The sequence below is a fragment of the Microcaecilia unicolor genome, chromosome 6, assembly GCF_901765095.1.
Source record: "Microcaecilia unicolor chromosome 6, aMicUni1.1, whole genome shotgun sequence".
NCBI classification, from domain to species: Eukaryota; Metazoa; Chordata; class Amphibia; order Gymnophiona; family Siphonopidae; genus Microcaecilia; species Microcaecilia unicolor.
In genome coordinates this window covers 54721224-54738186 of record NC_044036.1, presented here as the reverse complement: position 1 = coordinate 54738186, position 16963 = coordinate 54721224, and the positions used below count along the sequence as shown (strand labels likewise).

Genomic DNA, 16963 nt, shown 5'->3' with positions numbered 1-16963 from the left:
AAACAGGTGGGGGAGGGGAGGGCTCTACACACTTTAAGGAAAAAGAAAAAAGATCTAATGCAGAGTACAGCAGTTTTTAAAATCTAGTACTCAGATTAACAGATATCCAATAAAACTAGGCAATAAACAAGTCAGAAAACACAGCAAGCAGATCACAAGATTAGCAGAGCAGATTAAACAGTTGTAAAATTAGTGGCCGAACAGCACGGGGGAAACAATGCACCGATGATCAAAACTAATAGCATGCACATTTATGTATGCTATTAGTTCTCAGGAAATCTCATCTACCCCAACTTGACATTTCGTCCTTTAGATTGTAAGCTCTTCTGAGCAGGGACCATCCTTATTCGGTAATTTGTACAGCGCTGCGTAACCCTAGTAGCGCTCTAGAAATGTTAAGTAGTAGTAGTAGTAGTTTTGATCATTGGGCTACTTCAACAGGAGGATTGTGCCTGGGCATGCGCCCAAGGCACAATCCTTCCACAGAATTTGTTGACAGATCCAGGCTGTCAAAAAAAAAAAAAAAAAAAAAAGGCCGGACCTCACAAACATACCAAGCAGGCTGGAAGTCCGGTGGACCTCCAGACCCTCCAACCCCCCCCCCCCCACCTCCCCAGAGGCCCTAATGGTCTAGCGCCCCCCAAACCCTGGCTCAACCTGACCCCCCCCCCCCCAGCAGAAGAGAGGGCTGGAGGTCCAGTGGTCCCCCCCCCTGGTGGTCTACCAGCCCCAACCCCCCCCCCCCAATACCTTAATATGACATGGAGAAGGAAGCAGCACTCCCTTCCAACGCCGCCTCCAAAATGGCAGAGCCCTGCCCTGCCAAGTGCATCCTGGGATGCGCTGGGTAGGGTTTCTCTACCATATAAGGTATAAATGAGCTCTGTAGTATTCCCTGGCGTGGTCACGCCAAACCCCTCCGATCATCTCACACAGGCAAACATGGGCACTATTCCAGTGCTATAGGCCTCTAGTGCCTGCATTTGCTTTTGATTATCCAGGCCTCAGGCCTTATCCAGGCCTTTGATTATCCAGGCATCATCCAACCTCTGACCCCACCCACTACCAGAAGTGACCTCCGGCAGTAGTAGCAGCTAAATTCAACACCCTTTAAGTTGCATGCCATGTGTGTGCGCTAAAATAGCGCACAGAAGGAGCAGGTCCTGCTCCTTCGTGTGCACCCTGACTGTGCACCTTTCTATCATTATGTTGCTCTCTTCCTGCAATAAACTTTTTTGTTTTACACTCCTCAGCTTTCCTTTTTTAGAAATGTGTTTTACTAGACCTATTCCTGTGCTCTGAGGTCATAGATCACAGGCCAGAGGTCGGCCTCTCAACCATCATTGGGTAAGACACCGCCAACTTATTTCCTTAACAGGAGCTTCCACCTCCCTTAGTGCTATCTGTAACTTTGCTTCTGAGGACAAGCTTGGCCTCCTTAATACTCACTCTTTACATGGAAAGCACCTTTATATCAAAGATCTTATCTCTGACAGACTTGATGTCCTCTGCCTAGTGGAAACATGGCTTACAAATGCCAACACTTCCTGTCTCATTCAATCATCTCCTCCAGGCTACTCTTTCATTGTCTGTAACTGTTCAGATCAGAAAGGAGGTGGACTTGATGTAATCTTCTCCACCCGTTTCAGGGTCAAGGTGCAATCCTCAAGCTCCCATTTTTCTTTAGAAACACTTGCCTTCCATCTTCAGTCTTTGTTCTCCTATACTATCCTCTGCCTCCCTCTGCCTACTCCTTTCAACTCCTACAACATATGCTGACTGACTACTGTTTACACAGCCATGATCCCATCATTCTAGGAAACTTTAACATACAAATAGATGATCCTGTATCACCTATCTCTGCCAACCTAAGCTCTCTTATTTCTGACCTTAGTCTGATCCAACCCATTCATAGGTCCATGCATATAGCATGGCACACCTGTTCTATCATCTTCCCAATCCACATACTTTCTTTTCTAATATGCCCTCTCTCTCTTGGACTGACCAATTCTAATTGCTCTGTCATGCTCTAATATTTGTGCCTCCCTCAGGCCCCAGTCCCAGACATATATCCACTGTGATCTCACTAAACTGAAATATGAAGCTCTGGAATCCAACCTCAACCTACACTGTGCTGACTTTGCTAAACTTTCTTTAGCTGACCAGGCCTCACAGTGGGATGCTGCTCTAAAACAAGTTTTGACCATATAGCCCCTTCTATTCCACATGCCTGCCCTTCTACACCTAGAGATCCTTGGTACTCATCATACTTAAAACTTCTAAAACGTCAACTCCGGCATGCTAAGTGACTTTGGAGAGACACCATACTCCTCTCTCACAAAGATCTAGCACGCATATATAAAGCTTCAATTCTGAAAACAAAAAAAAATTACTTTACGCAGTGCATAACAAGAGACCCCAACATCTCTACCCTCTACTCCATTCTCAGATCTGTTACCAACTTTCTACTCTTGCTGTTCCCTCTACTTCTCCCCCTTACAGCTCACACTTTGGCTACCTTTTTCTCTGACAAAATACTATCCCTTCAGGAGTCACTGAATACAAACCCTCAACAGGGCAACCTCCCACTTGACTCATCTGCCACCACCTTGCTCTCTAGTTCTCTGGCCAATTTTAATATTTTTCCCATCTCTGTGGTCATCACAATCTTGAAATCAATAACAGCATCACATGACCCCATTCCCACCAACTGGAAAATGGCCATTATTCGAGCTAAGCTCAAGGATCCCCCAAAGCTTAGCTCCTCCTTCTCTAATTATTGTCCCACTGCCAATTTGCCCTTTGTGGCAAAACTCATTGAAAATATCATTCTCTCCCAGCTCAGTGACTTCATTGAGAAAATAAATGTACTTCACCAGAACCAGACGGGGCTTCAGGCAACATCACAGCACAGAAACCACCATGACAGGTGTAACCATAATTATCCATTACTACTTATATCACTCTTAAATTGGTTCTTCTCCTCTCCCTAGATCTCTCAGCTGCATTTGCTCTTGTAGACCACTCCATCCTACTGGAATGATTATACCATATTGGTATAACAGGTCTTGTATGTGACTTGTTCCATTCATATTTAACATCTAGGGAATATATAGTAAGTTATCAGAGAGCATTATCCAAATCATTCTCGGCCACCTGTGGTGTACCCCAGGGCTCCATCTTGGCGCCCACCTTATTCAACATTTTAAGTCAACACTTCTGATCCTTATCCAATCTATAGGCCGATGATTTCCAGATCCTGACTCCTCTAGACCCTATTAATTCTCAGGATATCCACTCCCTCAATGACAAGCATTCACAGGTAGTAATTTGGCTAACCAATGATAAACTTGAAGCTAAACCCAGATAACTCCAGAGCCCTCCTATTCTCAGACCTACTTGGTATGACTCTACCAACACCACTTTTTCTCTATAATATTCAAGTTTCACTGGTACCTTCATTAAGAATACTCGGGATCCTACTTGATTGTGCTCTCAGTTTTCAACCTCAAATCTCCTCTTTGGTTCAGTGCTGCTTTTTTAAATTATGTATGAATTGATTGAGTCCTCCACCCTTCTGATCTTCAAATGCTGGTTCTCTCTCTTGTACTTAACCAAATAGACTATTGCAACACACTACACAAGGGCCTCAGACAGAAAGACTTCTGCCATATACAACTGATTCAAAATAGTTCCATCAAATTGATTACAGGTTCAAGGAAATTCAATTGTGTTACCCCCCTCCTTAAAGCTGTACACTGGTTACCAATCTCACACAGAATCGTCTAAAAGACCCTTATTTTGTTCTTCAAAATTTGAGGTACAGGCTCCCCACTTTTCTTGGCCCATCTGCTGACACCTTATTGTTTTCCCATCTCTTCCCTCCACCTTCTCTTCCTCTTTTATCTCCCATCCAAACTTCTTTCCTCCCCCTCTCCTCACCTCTTATCTCACCTTTCCCTTCCCTAGCACACTCTTTTTCTGCCCCTCCTGAAACGCTTCCACCCTCCCTCCCTCCCTCTCTCCCTCCCTTTCCCCCAGCATAGTCACACAGTGTCTACCAGCAGACAGAAAAACAGTAACACAAGCCTGAAAATGGATACTCAGAAGCTTACTACACCATACCAATGATAAGTCCAAGAACTCAAACTGCACCAACCCTGCCTATGAAATGTCAGCAATGAAAATGTTTTAGAACCCCAATACACTTCCATTTTAGAAAACAGTACAAGTCAGACTGCAACAGCTTCCTGCACAGAACCTACATTTAACATTATCCCTCACCTTGTTTAAAATAGAATGAGAAACTATAAATTAGAAATAAATAAGAAGATACAAAAATAGAAACGCCCCAAAAGCAGATTCTGTGAAGAGTGGAACACTGAAGAAAGAGAAACTTGTGTAGTGAACAAAATACAAGAAATCAACATTTTCAAAGCTTACATTTTTCACACTCTAAAAATTAAAAAAAATTATTTATTTATTTATTTGTTACATTTGTACCCCACATTTTCCTACCTATTTGCAGGCTCAATGTGGCTTACATAGTACCGTAAAGGCATTCGCCAGTCGGTTGATAACAAATACAAGGTTGTATTGTGGTCGAATGAGGTAGGTGTGTGTCAGGCAACTGTGAAGGTCGAAGGGAACGAAGATTGTATATTGTCCTGTGCTGTGTTGCTGGGTGTGGGGATTTACGTTGGATCGGTGGGGTAAGCCTTTTTGAAGAGATTGGTTTTTAGTGATTTTCTGAAGTTTAGATGGACATGGATTGTTTTTACAGCTTTTGGGAGTCCATTCCATAGTTGTGCGCTTACGTAGGAGAAGCTGGATGCATAAGTTGTTTTGTATTTAAGTCCTTTGCAATTTGGGTAATGTAAGTTTAGGTATGATCATGATGATTTTGCACCTTTTGATCATTTTATTTTGCAATTTTCAACTTATTGTTTTATTTTGCAGTTTGGGTTAGTCCTGGCCTATCAGTTTTGCTTGTTGTTTTTCTCTTAAGTTCTTTTCCAGAACCTCCATTCTCAGTTTTGTTTTTGGTGTGGTTTTTTCCCCCCCATTTAAGCTGTCTTCTTCCCTTCATCCCTTCCATTTAACTCTGACATTGATCCTTCTCTTTTATTTTTTTTTTTTCTAATCTCCAGTTTGTTTTCTAATCTCTTTTAATTTTTTCCATTTCTTTAATCTGCTTTTTTATCTTTCTATAACTAGATTTTATTTTTCCATCTCCCCTTTCTGGGCCCCATTTTCCTTACTCCTTTCTTCAGCCTCATATTCCCATTTTGCAGCCATTTTCATTCTCTCTCTAGTCTCATCTACCTCTGCCTCTCATTCTGTCACCAAGCCCAGTTCCTTCCCTGTCACTCATCCTTTCTACACCTCCAGATCCTTCTTACCACCTTACTCTGGCTCCTATTCCCCTTTTTACATCCCCATTTCTACCCTCCCTTACCTCCTTCAAAGACCCATCCCCTTCCTTTTTTTCTCACTCTCTCCACAGCCCTCTCTTCCTCTTTCTCTCATTTCCCCAGTCATAGGAGCAACTTTGCTAAACCCAATGTAAATTACCTCTCAAGCAATTTGTTCAATATTGGGAGTGTTCAAGCACTCACTGCACCCATAGAGTTGGCTCCTATGTCCACAGCATTTATTGTCTCTCCTTCTCTTACATCCTAGCATCTATTCTCCACCTCTTTCCCTATATCCCCATCTCACCACATGGCTCTTCTCCTATATTTACCCTACCTGTTCTCTTTCCTGACCCCAGTGTCCTCTCCTCTCCTCTATATTCATCTTCCACTACAGATGCCCCTGCTTCACCCGGCCCCTAGTTATTTTTTATTTTTGTTACATTTGTACCCCGCACTTTCCCACTCATGGCAGGCTCAATGCGGCTTACATGGAGCAATGGAGGGTTAAGTGACTTGCCCAGAGTCACAAGGAGCTGCCTGTGCCAGGAATCGAACTCACTTCCTCAGTTCCCCAGGACCAAAGTCCACCACCCTAACCACTAGGCCACTCCTCCACTCTTACTGTTCTGCTCTTCCTTCCTCCACCTGCCAGCATCTGACCCCTTCTCTCAGCCCCATCATCAGAACCTTCTTCCCAAATCAATTCCTTTCTCTCAACAGCAACTTCCTATCCCACCTTTCTTCCATCCCGCCCACCACCTGCCAGTTAGCCCCCTCTCCGTAACCACCTTGTCTCACTGGCCTCTCAGCCCTCCAGTTTCTCCCCATCTCTGTCCTCTCCTCTCTGCCCACCTTCTGTTGGGCATCTCTGTCTTGGCCCTGCCAGCCCTCCATGCTCTATTATCTCCTCCTAGCCCCTCTCTTCAAACCTTCAATTCTCCAAGCACCACAAACTTCATTAGTGAATCGCAGCACAGCGGCACACAGAGCCTCACACTCATGCAAAACTCTGCCAGTCCTTACCCCTCTGCAGCAGGAAGTGTGCATCACAGGGAGCAGGACTGGGACTGGCAGAGCGCGTGAGTTTGAGGCTCTGTGGCCCACTGTGCTGCAACTCACTAATGAAGTTTGCAGCACTCAGAGAATGATAGGTTGTAGCAGGAGACTACAGAGCATGTCGGTTTGTGTCTAGACAGAGACGCCCGAAGTGAGGTAAGCGGAGAGGACAGATATAGGGAGACATTTCCGTACATTTCTCCCCCTCTCCTGATGCAGTATGTCCTGCAGCATTTGGGTGGGCCTGAGCCTAAAGTGGCTACACCCCTGGCCCACCTGTGGCTACGCCCCTGGTGCCTTTTTAAAACAGCCTCCCAAAAAACTCTTACACCAAGTCACACCTACTCCCACGCAGGAATAACTTTGTGCATGTGTGCAGAGTTTCCAAGTTACCCAGTTCCAGGAGGGAGATTTTAAGGCCAGTCCTGGATTTCTGCTAACCTCATCCTGATGCATTATTGGACTTGCAGCACTGATTTAAATGGGTAGAATCAGAGACATACAAAGAAGCACACTGCTTTAGGATGTAAGTTTAAAACCAGGTCTGGTCATAGTCTCCTTCCTGTAGCCAGGTAACTAGGCAGTTCTGTCTATGTAGATCTGCAAGCACGGGCAGAGGAATGGGGTATGCTATTGAAGCTGTGGCCCTACCAATATTTGGCTCAACACAGCATCAGCAATTAGAGAGCTTGGAAGCAGGACCATAGACTGATTGGTTTGGCCCCTCCAACAAAAAAATGCATTTCACTGTCCCTATGCATACATTGTATAAAATATGAACATGTACAGATTCTACCTAGAGGTATATTGCATGAAAGCAGGTGCTGTGTTTTCTGAATGCCTATTTCATGCATGCGTACCTTTGGGAAATTTTATAAGTGTCTATGTGAGCATACAAACTCCATAATTCTATAAAAGTCACCATAAATTGTGCATGTACAATTTAATTGAATAATGAGCCAATTAGTGGCAATAATTGGCTTTTTACCAAGCAATTATTGTACATAAGTGTTGCCATACTGGAACAGACCGAAGGTCCATCAAGCCTAGCATCCTGTTTCCAACAGTGGTCAATCCAGGTTACAAGTACCTGGTAAGATCCCAAAGCAGTTCAATACATTTTATGCTGCTTATCCTAGAAATAAGCAGTGTGTTTTTCCCAAGTTCATTTTAATAATGGCTGATGGACTTTTCTTTTAAGAAATTGTCCAAACCTTTTTTAAACCCCACTAAGCTAACTGCTTTTACCACATTTGCTGGCAACGAATTCCAGAGTTTAATTACACATTGAGTGAAAAAATATTTTCTCCAATTTGTTTTAAATTTAGTACTTTGTAGCTTCATTGCATGGCCCCCTAGTCCTAGTATTTTTGGAAAGAGTAAACAAGCTAACTGAAATCAGTTAATAGGTACAAGTAAATTTAGGCATGTGATCCATGTCTAAATTATATACACATCCTGGAAAAGGGAGAACAGAAATGTGAGGGTCATGGGCATTTCGGGGTAGCGCATGTGTATGTATTCCAGTTATACGTGCAATTATAGATTAAGGGGGTTATGTGTGTAAATTTAGGTGGCATTTGCATCATGTTTATGTTGGTAGAAATGGATGTATCTAAATTTACATGTGACCCCTGCACTTAAGTGCTATTCTATAAACTGTGCCTAACTTTAGGTGTCACTTATAGAATAGCGCTTAAGCATTTTTTTTCTGCACCAATTTTCTAGGCGATTTATAGAATTCACCCCAAAGTGCTGTTCTACATGCTCAAGCCCTTATAAAACTGTCCCCTGACTTCTAACATAGCCAGCTGGATCATTTTGAATTTTATAAACTCTTCCCACATATATAAAAACTTGTTTACTCATATAAAAGGGGTTTTTATAAAATAATCTGAGGTGACAAAAAGGCACATATTTTTACATGGCCCTTGTAGGCATGTTCTGAGGTGCAGTTACAAAGTGCACTCGTTCCATATGAAATTCATGTGGTCAGGCAGATTGTATGTGCATAGATTTATAAGAAATAAAAATAAATTTACTCTAGTTCCTCAGCTTGTGTAAATATCCCTAGCTTCAATCTACCTGCGATCTTTGCAGTTTACTTTCAAAGCATATAGCGACCTAGGCAATTCTGTAAGTCTAAGTGCTTTGAAAATGAGCCTTGATTATAGTCAGCTGTGGGGCTCATTTTCAAAGCACTTAGACTTCTATAGGTTACTATGGGACTCATTTTCTAAGCACTTATTAGACTTGCAAAGTTCTACAGGTTACTCACATAACTTTGTAAGTTCGAGGGGCCCTTTTACAAAGTGACGGTAAGCCCAATGCGGGCTTACTACACGCTATCCCGGACCGGAACTACTGCCAGCCTAATGCAGTCACCTCTTTAACATTGCTTTTGACTCGTAACCACTTGTAACCACTCGCCTCCACCTACCCTCCTCTCCTCCTTCCTGTACACATTAATTGATTTGATTTGCTTGCTTTATTTTTTGTCTATTAGATTGTAAGCTCTTTGAGCAGGGACTGTCTTTCTTCTATGTTTGTGCAGCGCTGCGTATGCCTTGTAGCACTATAGAAATGCTAAGTAGTAGTAGTAGTATCCTGGACCGGAACTACTGCCAGCCTAATGCAGTCATCGGCAATAGTTCCGGCTTGAGCATGCGCCATTAAAAAAAAATTTTGTAGCGCGGCGCTAACTCAGCGATAATCGGGCATTGCTGTGCGCTGCTCAGTTACTGCCAGGTTACAGCAGGAGCCCTTACTGCCACCTCAATGAGTGGCGGTAAGTGCTCTCCACCTCATGGCCACACAGTAAGAGTTATCTTACTGCATGGCCATTTTTTTAGGAGTTTTCTACCACTGTGGTAAAAAGGACCCTGGCGTGCAGGAAAAACAGCCTCGCTGCTACCGAAGGGCCCTTTTTCCATCAGCTTGGTAAAAGGACCCCTAAGTGCTTTGAAAATATGCCTCTGTGTGTTTTTATAAAATAAGCTAGAAATAGGCACATTTTGGCCCTCTTGGCCTAGGTGATCTGTTATAAAATTGCGCCCAATAATGTATATATACATTGTTTTGATAACATAACATGGTGGTTCATTCCTTGGATACATAGAGGGGCATCTTAAAAAAAATAATGTCCAAGTCAGCATGGAGACATCCAGCTCATAACAACCAAAAAAGTCTACCTCGTAGCCATTGTCAAACAAGAAAAACATCCAGATTTTCTGTTTGAAAATGACTATGAGATGGACATTTTTGTGCTGAGAATGTCCAAAATGAATAGCTATTTTCTAAAATAAAATGTCCAATTTTTGAATGGCAAAATACCAGGAACAGGGATGTCTGCCATCTGTTTGAGAAAAATGGCTACACAGACATCTAGGCAGGACAGAGAGGTAGCCTAGTGGTTAGTACAGTGAACTTTAAAACAAGGGACCTGGGTTCAAATCTCACTTTAACTCTTTTATTTTGTAACTGTGAGCCCTGCAGGAACAGAAAACTACCTACTGTACCTGAATGTACACTACAATAGCCTTCAGACTTGCAGGTGGCTTATTTATTTAGGTACAGTAGATATAGTTCTGTTTTAGAGAACTCACAATTAAAAAAAAAAAGTTGAGTTAAAGTGGGATTTGAACCAGGGTCCCTTGGTTTCAAGTCCATTGCACTAACCACTAACCTCACCTTTGTGCTTTGATCAGAATGCCTGTAATACTTGCTATTCCTTTCCAGTTTCAATCTCAGGAGAGAAGAAGTGGGGACAGAAACTACTGGGGAATTATAGAGGGGTCATGCCTTAATCTCTGCAGTGGGAAGCTGTTCAATCAAGGCACCTTTTTTTTTACCCTGGACGTGATTGAAACAGGTCTAATTTAGGATGTCCTAAATCTAAAACTTGGACTTTTCTTCCATTTGATTATCACTGCTGGACATCCTGTTTTTGGGCCCTCCCTAGTCCCACCCAAAACACACCTCCTACCCACCCCCAACACACTCCCTTGCTATTTGGATGAACTTCAGTGTTTGATTGGGGGGGGGTCTGCCTTTTTAAAAATGCTATTTGGACTTTTTTGGCAGATGGGTTTTTTTTTGGGGGGGGGGGGCATTTTGAGACATCTATGTGCTTTGAAAATGAGCACCATAGTCTATTAAGTTCATTAGCATCAACATACCTCTACGGCTTTCTTTGCCAGTTCACGCTGAATCTTCCGCTTTTCTATCAAATCTTGTTCTAATCTGCGTTTCCTTTCCTCCTCCATTCTTTTTCTTTCATCTTCATGTCTTTGTTTTTCCATTTCTGCAAATTTACCCTTAACAGTTCCTGCAGACAGTTAAGACAAGCTGTTAATGTGTGTTGGCTTTCTACTTGTCATGTCCTGAATGTATTTATCTCTTATTCACTCACCTATCAACTTTGGCACATAACCTTTTTCTGTTTTACTTGACTGGTTCTCGTCTTCATCATCTGAAGCAAGCAAATCTTTCATCTGTTGAAGTAATATAGGCAGAATTACTTTTCTGATCATTTAAAAGTTAAAAGGAATGTTTATCTTAGCAGTTAGTTTTTTTTTCGTTTGCCAGTCTGAACCACATAGTGTGCAGTGCCACCTGCTGGTTCAGCAGACCAACAGCACGCTTTTCAGCAGTGCAAACTGCTGCTGCTGCTCCTCTTCCCTCAGCCTAAGTTAGTGGTTCTGAACCTAGCCCAGGGCATACATCCGGTCAGCCTGGTTTTCAGGATATCCTCAATGAATACGCATATGAGACCTTTGCACATACTGCCTCCATTGTATGCAAATCTGTCATGCCTATTCATTCAGGACAGATTGAAAACCTGACTTGCTGGATGTGTCTTGAGGATTGGGTTGAGAACTACTGACCCAAGTGATTTCCCAGCAATAACTGAAGTCTTAATAAATACTTTAAAAAAAATGAGAAAAGTTAGCATAAACCCTATTATGCTCTCATATCAGGCTTGCACCATCTCACACACTCGCCTTTATGAGGCTGAGTTTGGTTCAGACTGACAGGAGACCAACAGAAAAAGAATTAGCAAGTCAGAGGAATTCCTATTCTGTTCTGCCTGTGCCAGTCTGTACCATGTAGGACCTTATGTCATTAATGCCCTATTTCACCTTATAAAGCTTCTTTTCTAAATGCCACATCTTCCGATATGCACCTGTTTATATGATATCCTTCAGTGAAAGTTTGCAAAACCTACAAATCTTTGCCGTAGACACACATTCATTCTCTCTACTTGTGAAATTGTCACAACTGATGTGGAATGAACTCTCTGCCTTAAGGCCATCTAAAACACAGCTTGTTATTCCTCTGATAAAAGGCATTTTAATAACACAGTGTTAGTCATCTTCCTTGCTCCAAAGAAACACATGCTCTGATTTATGGAAAATGTCTGCCTCTTCAAATAGAATTTTAAATACCTTATAACATCTACATATTGTGACCTTTTTTTCTAAAAAGCCTTGGGTTATGGGTGTAAGATGGGCATTGCTATCTTATAATTCAAATTAAATGTTGAATTTGCTTTAGGTATGAAGATATTTGTAAGGGTAGGTGGGGGTTATTTTTGTGTGTTTGTTGTCTTGGTGTGAAATACACAAATTACGCTCTCTCCTCTTGATGTGGACTTTACACAAGGGTGATATTGTAATATATGTTTTTTTTCTTTTGTATCTCCACGTGCAATACATTGTAAGAATTCTAAAAAAAAAAACACAAATTACTCCCCCCCCCCCCCCCCAAAAAAAAAAATATAGTTTGATATCATATAATAGAAAATGCACTGTTTCCAGTGTGGATCATTCAATTATGGATTATTCAACTTATAAAGATATGCAAAAAAATAAAATCAGGAATCTTTTGCAGATAGACCATTTGATGTATGAATCTGATATTGAAACAGTGATAATTATGGCAACAATAGAAAAAAAAAAGAGAAGATAGGACTATAAGTAGTATTTGAAAACGTCTTGTGAGAGTAACTGAAAAAAAGAATACTAAATGATTTTGTTTTGATCAATGATGGGAAGGGAATACCACAGTCATGAATAGTGGAGTCCTTCTGATGTATTTTTTGTCATAATTGTAAAGAGACAGGAGTTTGAATTAGAGCTGTACTGAATAGCGCATTTTACAATTCATCTGAATACAAATAATGAAAAATATTATTCGGCCAAATGCAAATACCAAATATGAATAATGGGCAGTGAGCTTTAACATCCATATCACTTTCACTTTATTGTACTTTACTGTTTGTTTCTTAAATGTTGTAAGCCACATTGAGCCTGCCAGTGGTGGGAAAATGTGGGGTATAAATGATATAAAATAAATAAAAACAAAAATAAAAAGAAGCAATGTGAAATCAGAGATTGTGTTTATTGCAGTAGAATTTAGTACAGTAGAGCCCTGGATTTATTCGTATTTGAATTTAAATCACTATTCGGCCAAATATGAGTAATGTATTTGGGGCTGAATCGAATACGAATATTCGGTACAGCCCAAGTTAGAATTTTCTCTTACAGTGGGGGAAATAAGTATTTGATCCCTTGCTGATTTTGTAAGTGTGCCCACTGACAAAGACATGAGCAGCCCATAATTGAAGGGTAGGTTATTGGTAACAGTGAGAGATAGCACATCACAAATTAAATCCGGAAAATCACATTGTGGAAAGTATATGAATTTATTTGCATTCTGCAGAGGGAAATAAGTATTTGATCCCCCACCAACCAGTAAGAGATCTGGCCCCTACAGACCAGGTAGATGCTCCAAATCAACTCGTTACCTGCATGACAGACAGCTGTCGGCAATGGTCACCTGTATGAAAGACACCTGTCCACAGACTCAGTGAATCAGTCAGACTCTAACCTCTACAAAATGGCCAAGAGCAAGGAGCTGTCTAAGGATGTCAGGGACAAGATCATACACCTGCACAAGGCTGGAATGGGCTACAAAACCATCAGTAAGACGCTGGGCGAGAAGGAGACAACTGTTGGTGCCATAGTAAGAAAATGGAAGAAGTACAAAATGACTGTCAATCGACAAAGATCTGGGGCTCCACGCAAAATCTCACCTCATGGGGTATCCTTGATCATGAGGAAGGTTAGAAATCAGCCTACAACTACAAGGGGGGAACTTGTCAATGATCTCAAGGCAGCTGGGACCACTGTCACCACGAAAACCATTGGTAACACATTACGACATAACGGATTGCAATCCTGCAGTGCCCGCAAGGTCCCCCTGCTCCGGAAGGCACATGTGACGGCCCGTCTGAAGTTTGCCAGTGAACACCTGGATGATGCCGAGAGTGATTGGGAGAAGGTGCTGTGGTCAGATGAGACAAAAATTGAGCTCTTTGGCATGAACTCAACTCGCCGTGTTTGGAGGAAGAGAAATGCTGCCTATGACCCAAAGAACACCATCCCCACTGTCAAGCATGGAGGTGGAAATGTTATGTTTTGGGGGTGTTTCTCTGCTAAGGGCACAGGACTACTTCACCGCATCAATGGGAGAATGGATGGGGCCATGTACCGTACAATTCTGAGTGACAACCTCCTTCCCTCCGCCAGGGCCTTAAAAATGGGTCGTGGCTGGGTCTTCCAGCACGACAATGACCCAAAACATACAGCCAAGGCAACAAAGGAGTGGCTCAGGAAGAAGCACATTAGGGTCATGGAGTGGCCTAGCCAGTCACCAGACCTTAATCCCATTGAAAACTTATGGAGGGAGCTGAAGCTGCGAGTTGCCAAGCGACAGCCCAGAACTCTTAATGATTTAGAGATGATCTGCAAAGAGGAGTGGACCAAAATTCCTCCTGACATGTGTGCAAACCTCATCATCAACTACAGAAGACGTCTGACCGCTGTGCTTGCCAACAAGGGTTTTGCCACCAAGTATTAGGTCTTGTTTGCCAGAGGGATCAAATACTTATTTCCCTCTGCAGAATGCAAATAAATTCATATACTTTCCACAATGTGATTTTCCGGATTTAATTTGTGATGTGCTATCTCTCACTGTTACCAATAACCTACCCTTCAATTATGGGCTGCTCATGTCTTTGTCAGTGGGCACACTTACAAAATCAGCAAGGGATCAAATACTTATTTCCCCCACTGTATATAACTCTAAAGACCTCTAGAAGCTCTACTAAGTGTTGTGCTGTGACCTGTTTCTGAACTGCAATTTCTAGAACAAGGGAGAGCTTTTCTACCCTGAGGGGTAATGATAGGAGCAGACCCCTTATAGAGGGAAACTGGCACTGGTATAAAACCCCAGCCCCGTTTGAAATTCTTGTCTTTGATTTCTGGTACCTCGGCCATTGCACCATATTGCAAGGGGACAAAAGGTCTTTGGCAGCCCAGCCATTGTACCAGAAGGAGCAGTGAGAGGTGACAGGAGTTCCTTAGCCTTCTGCACTTCCTTGACAGTGTGATCTGGCTAACTGCCCCACTGATTTTAAGCAGAAAGGAGAGAAAAAAAAAAGCTGTTTTGAAGAAGAAGAAGGGAACAGTAGGGAGCCATTGATTTTTGGAAAGGAGAGGCTAGAGCAAGGAGGAGGGCCAGGCAGCCAGAATGAACTACATCTGTGACCACATCCAAGTTCAGTCCGGCTCTGAGAGGTATTTAAGAGAGAAGCGTGACAGGAGTCTCTTGGGGTTTGGAGAGTTCTGGGAGAATTTAGTCACAGACCTAGAAACATAGAAACATGATGGCAGATAGCACAAATGGCCCACCCAGTCTGCCCATCCTCCATAACCACTAACTCTTCCTTTTCCTAAGAGATCCCACGAGCCTGTCCCACGCTTTCTTAAATTCTGACACAGTCCTTGTCTCCATGACCTCCACCAGGAGGCCCTTCAACGCTTCCACCACCCTTTCCTTGAACTTTCTTAGATTCCTCCTAAGCCTATTTCCTCTTAGCTTCATTGTATGCCCCCTCATTCCAGAGTTTTCCTTCATTTGAAAAAGGCTCACTTCTTGTACATTAATGCCCCTGAGATATTTAAATGTCTCTATCATATCTCCTCTGTCCCCCCTGTCTTCCAGCATATACATGTTGAGGTTCATAAGCCTGTCCCTATATGTTTTATGTCCAAGACCACTTATCAATTTCGTAGCCACCCTCGGGACTGACTCCATCCTGTTTATATCCTTCTGTAGGTATGGTCTCCAGAATTGCACACAGTACTCTAAATGGGGCCTTACCAGAGACTTATACAAGGGCACAATCATCCTGTATATACAAGGAGCTTAAATCATTCAATCTTATTTACTGAACGATTTAACATAAATTGCAAATTACAAATGTTGTCTCTGTCACACATTTGTTCACGCTTGATATTCAACTCTGGTAAAAAGCCCTTAACATCATCATCACAAAACACTTTGAATAGACACTTAAAAATCTATGTTTAGTGGAAGTCTTATTTTCTACTACTGGTCTCTTCTGATTGAAACAAAACAAAAAAACCCTTGGTCTGAACAGCGATCCAGACTATTCTTGAGCCTCTTAGTCACCCTTAACATCCACATCTTATTGATGCATTCCAAACTACCCAGTATTACTGATGATATTTGCCCCATCTCCTGCTGCCCTAGGGTAGGAATGTCAGGAATCCTATTTAAAAGAAGGTTTTTCTTCCAAGTCTAGTCCAATTTTCTGAAAGTACTTGAAGCTGTGAGGCTGGGCATTCATGTGAGTTTTGGAGGTAAAGCTTCCCCTGTGGTCCCTTTGAAAAGGTTTGTAAGGAAAACAGTTCCAAGATTCTCTTTGCCAGATGTTTATAGTCTTATCCAGATGCAAGTCAAATAGATGATTACTTTTAAAGGGTAATCTCATCAAGTGCATATTGGAAGAGAAGTCAGTCGGTCATTCATTATTTTAGCCAGAGGTTGTTCCTGGGAAAGATGCCACACAACGTGATGCTGGCTGTCATTGCAACATGGGTCATAAGCTATGTCTGAGATATAGGAGACCTTGATTCATGCCAGTTTTCCCTCCCATCAGGTCCTCTTTCTAACTGCTGAGTCCATTTCACAGGAACTACAGATATATACACTGAGCACATCACAGCTTGTAACATAGCTCCATTAAGTGCACACATTTTTAAAAATGATTTCCACGCCCTTCTTCAAAACATAGGGATTCACTCCCTCTACTAGAATGGCAATATACCTTGATGGCTCTGATATAGTTCCACTGATCTATCCCTTCTTTTTGTAAACAAATAATTTTGGAAAGGTACTCTGAAGAACCATCTTCTGGTCCTTCTCAGTGATCTTCCTCTCACTGTAGGTTAAATAGAAGATGTTTTGGACTGGAACATTTCCCCAGGATGAAATCAACTTTTTCATCATTCTGAAGTGCCTCTATAAGCATGACCAATGATATCCAAATGGTTAACAGTTCCATTTCCAGTTCTGTCAATAATCAATTCAGTTTAGCCACCACCTCTAGACATCACTCC

The 16963-nt window shown here is 42.2% G+C and overlaps 1 protein-coding gene across 4 annotated transcripts in view; it reads right to left on the bottom strand.

Annotated features, from left to right (window-relative positions):
* The window catches only part of NEXN (nexilin F-actin binding protein), a 127481-nt gene that overhangs the window by 74557 nt on the left and 35961 nt on the right, over positions 1-16963 (bottom strand). For all 4 annotated transcript variants that reach the window (XM_030205558.1, XM_030205559.1, XM_030205561.1 and 1 more), the window contains exons 4-5: positions 10885-10966; positions 10652-10800 (exon numbers count right to left, since the gene is read on the bottom strand). In XM_030205558.1, coding sequence (XP_030061418.1) covers positions 10652-10800; positions 10885-10966 — 231 coding nt within the window. The remainder of the gene's footprint in view (positions 1-10651; positions 10801-10884; positions 10967-16963) is intronic.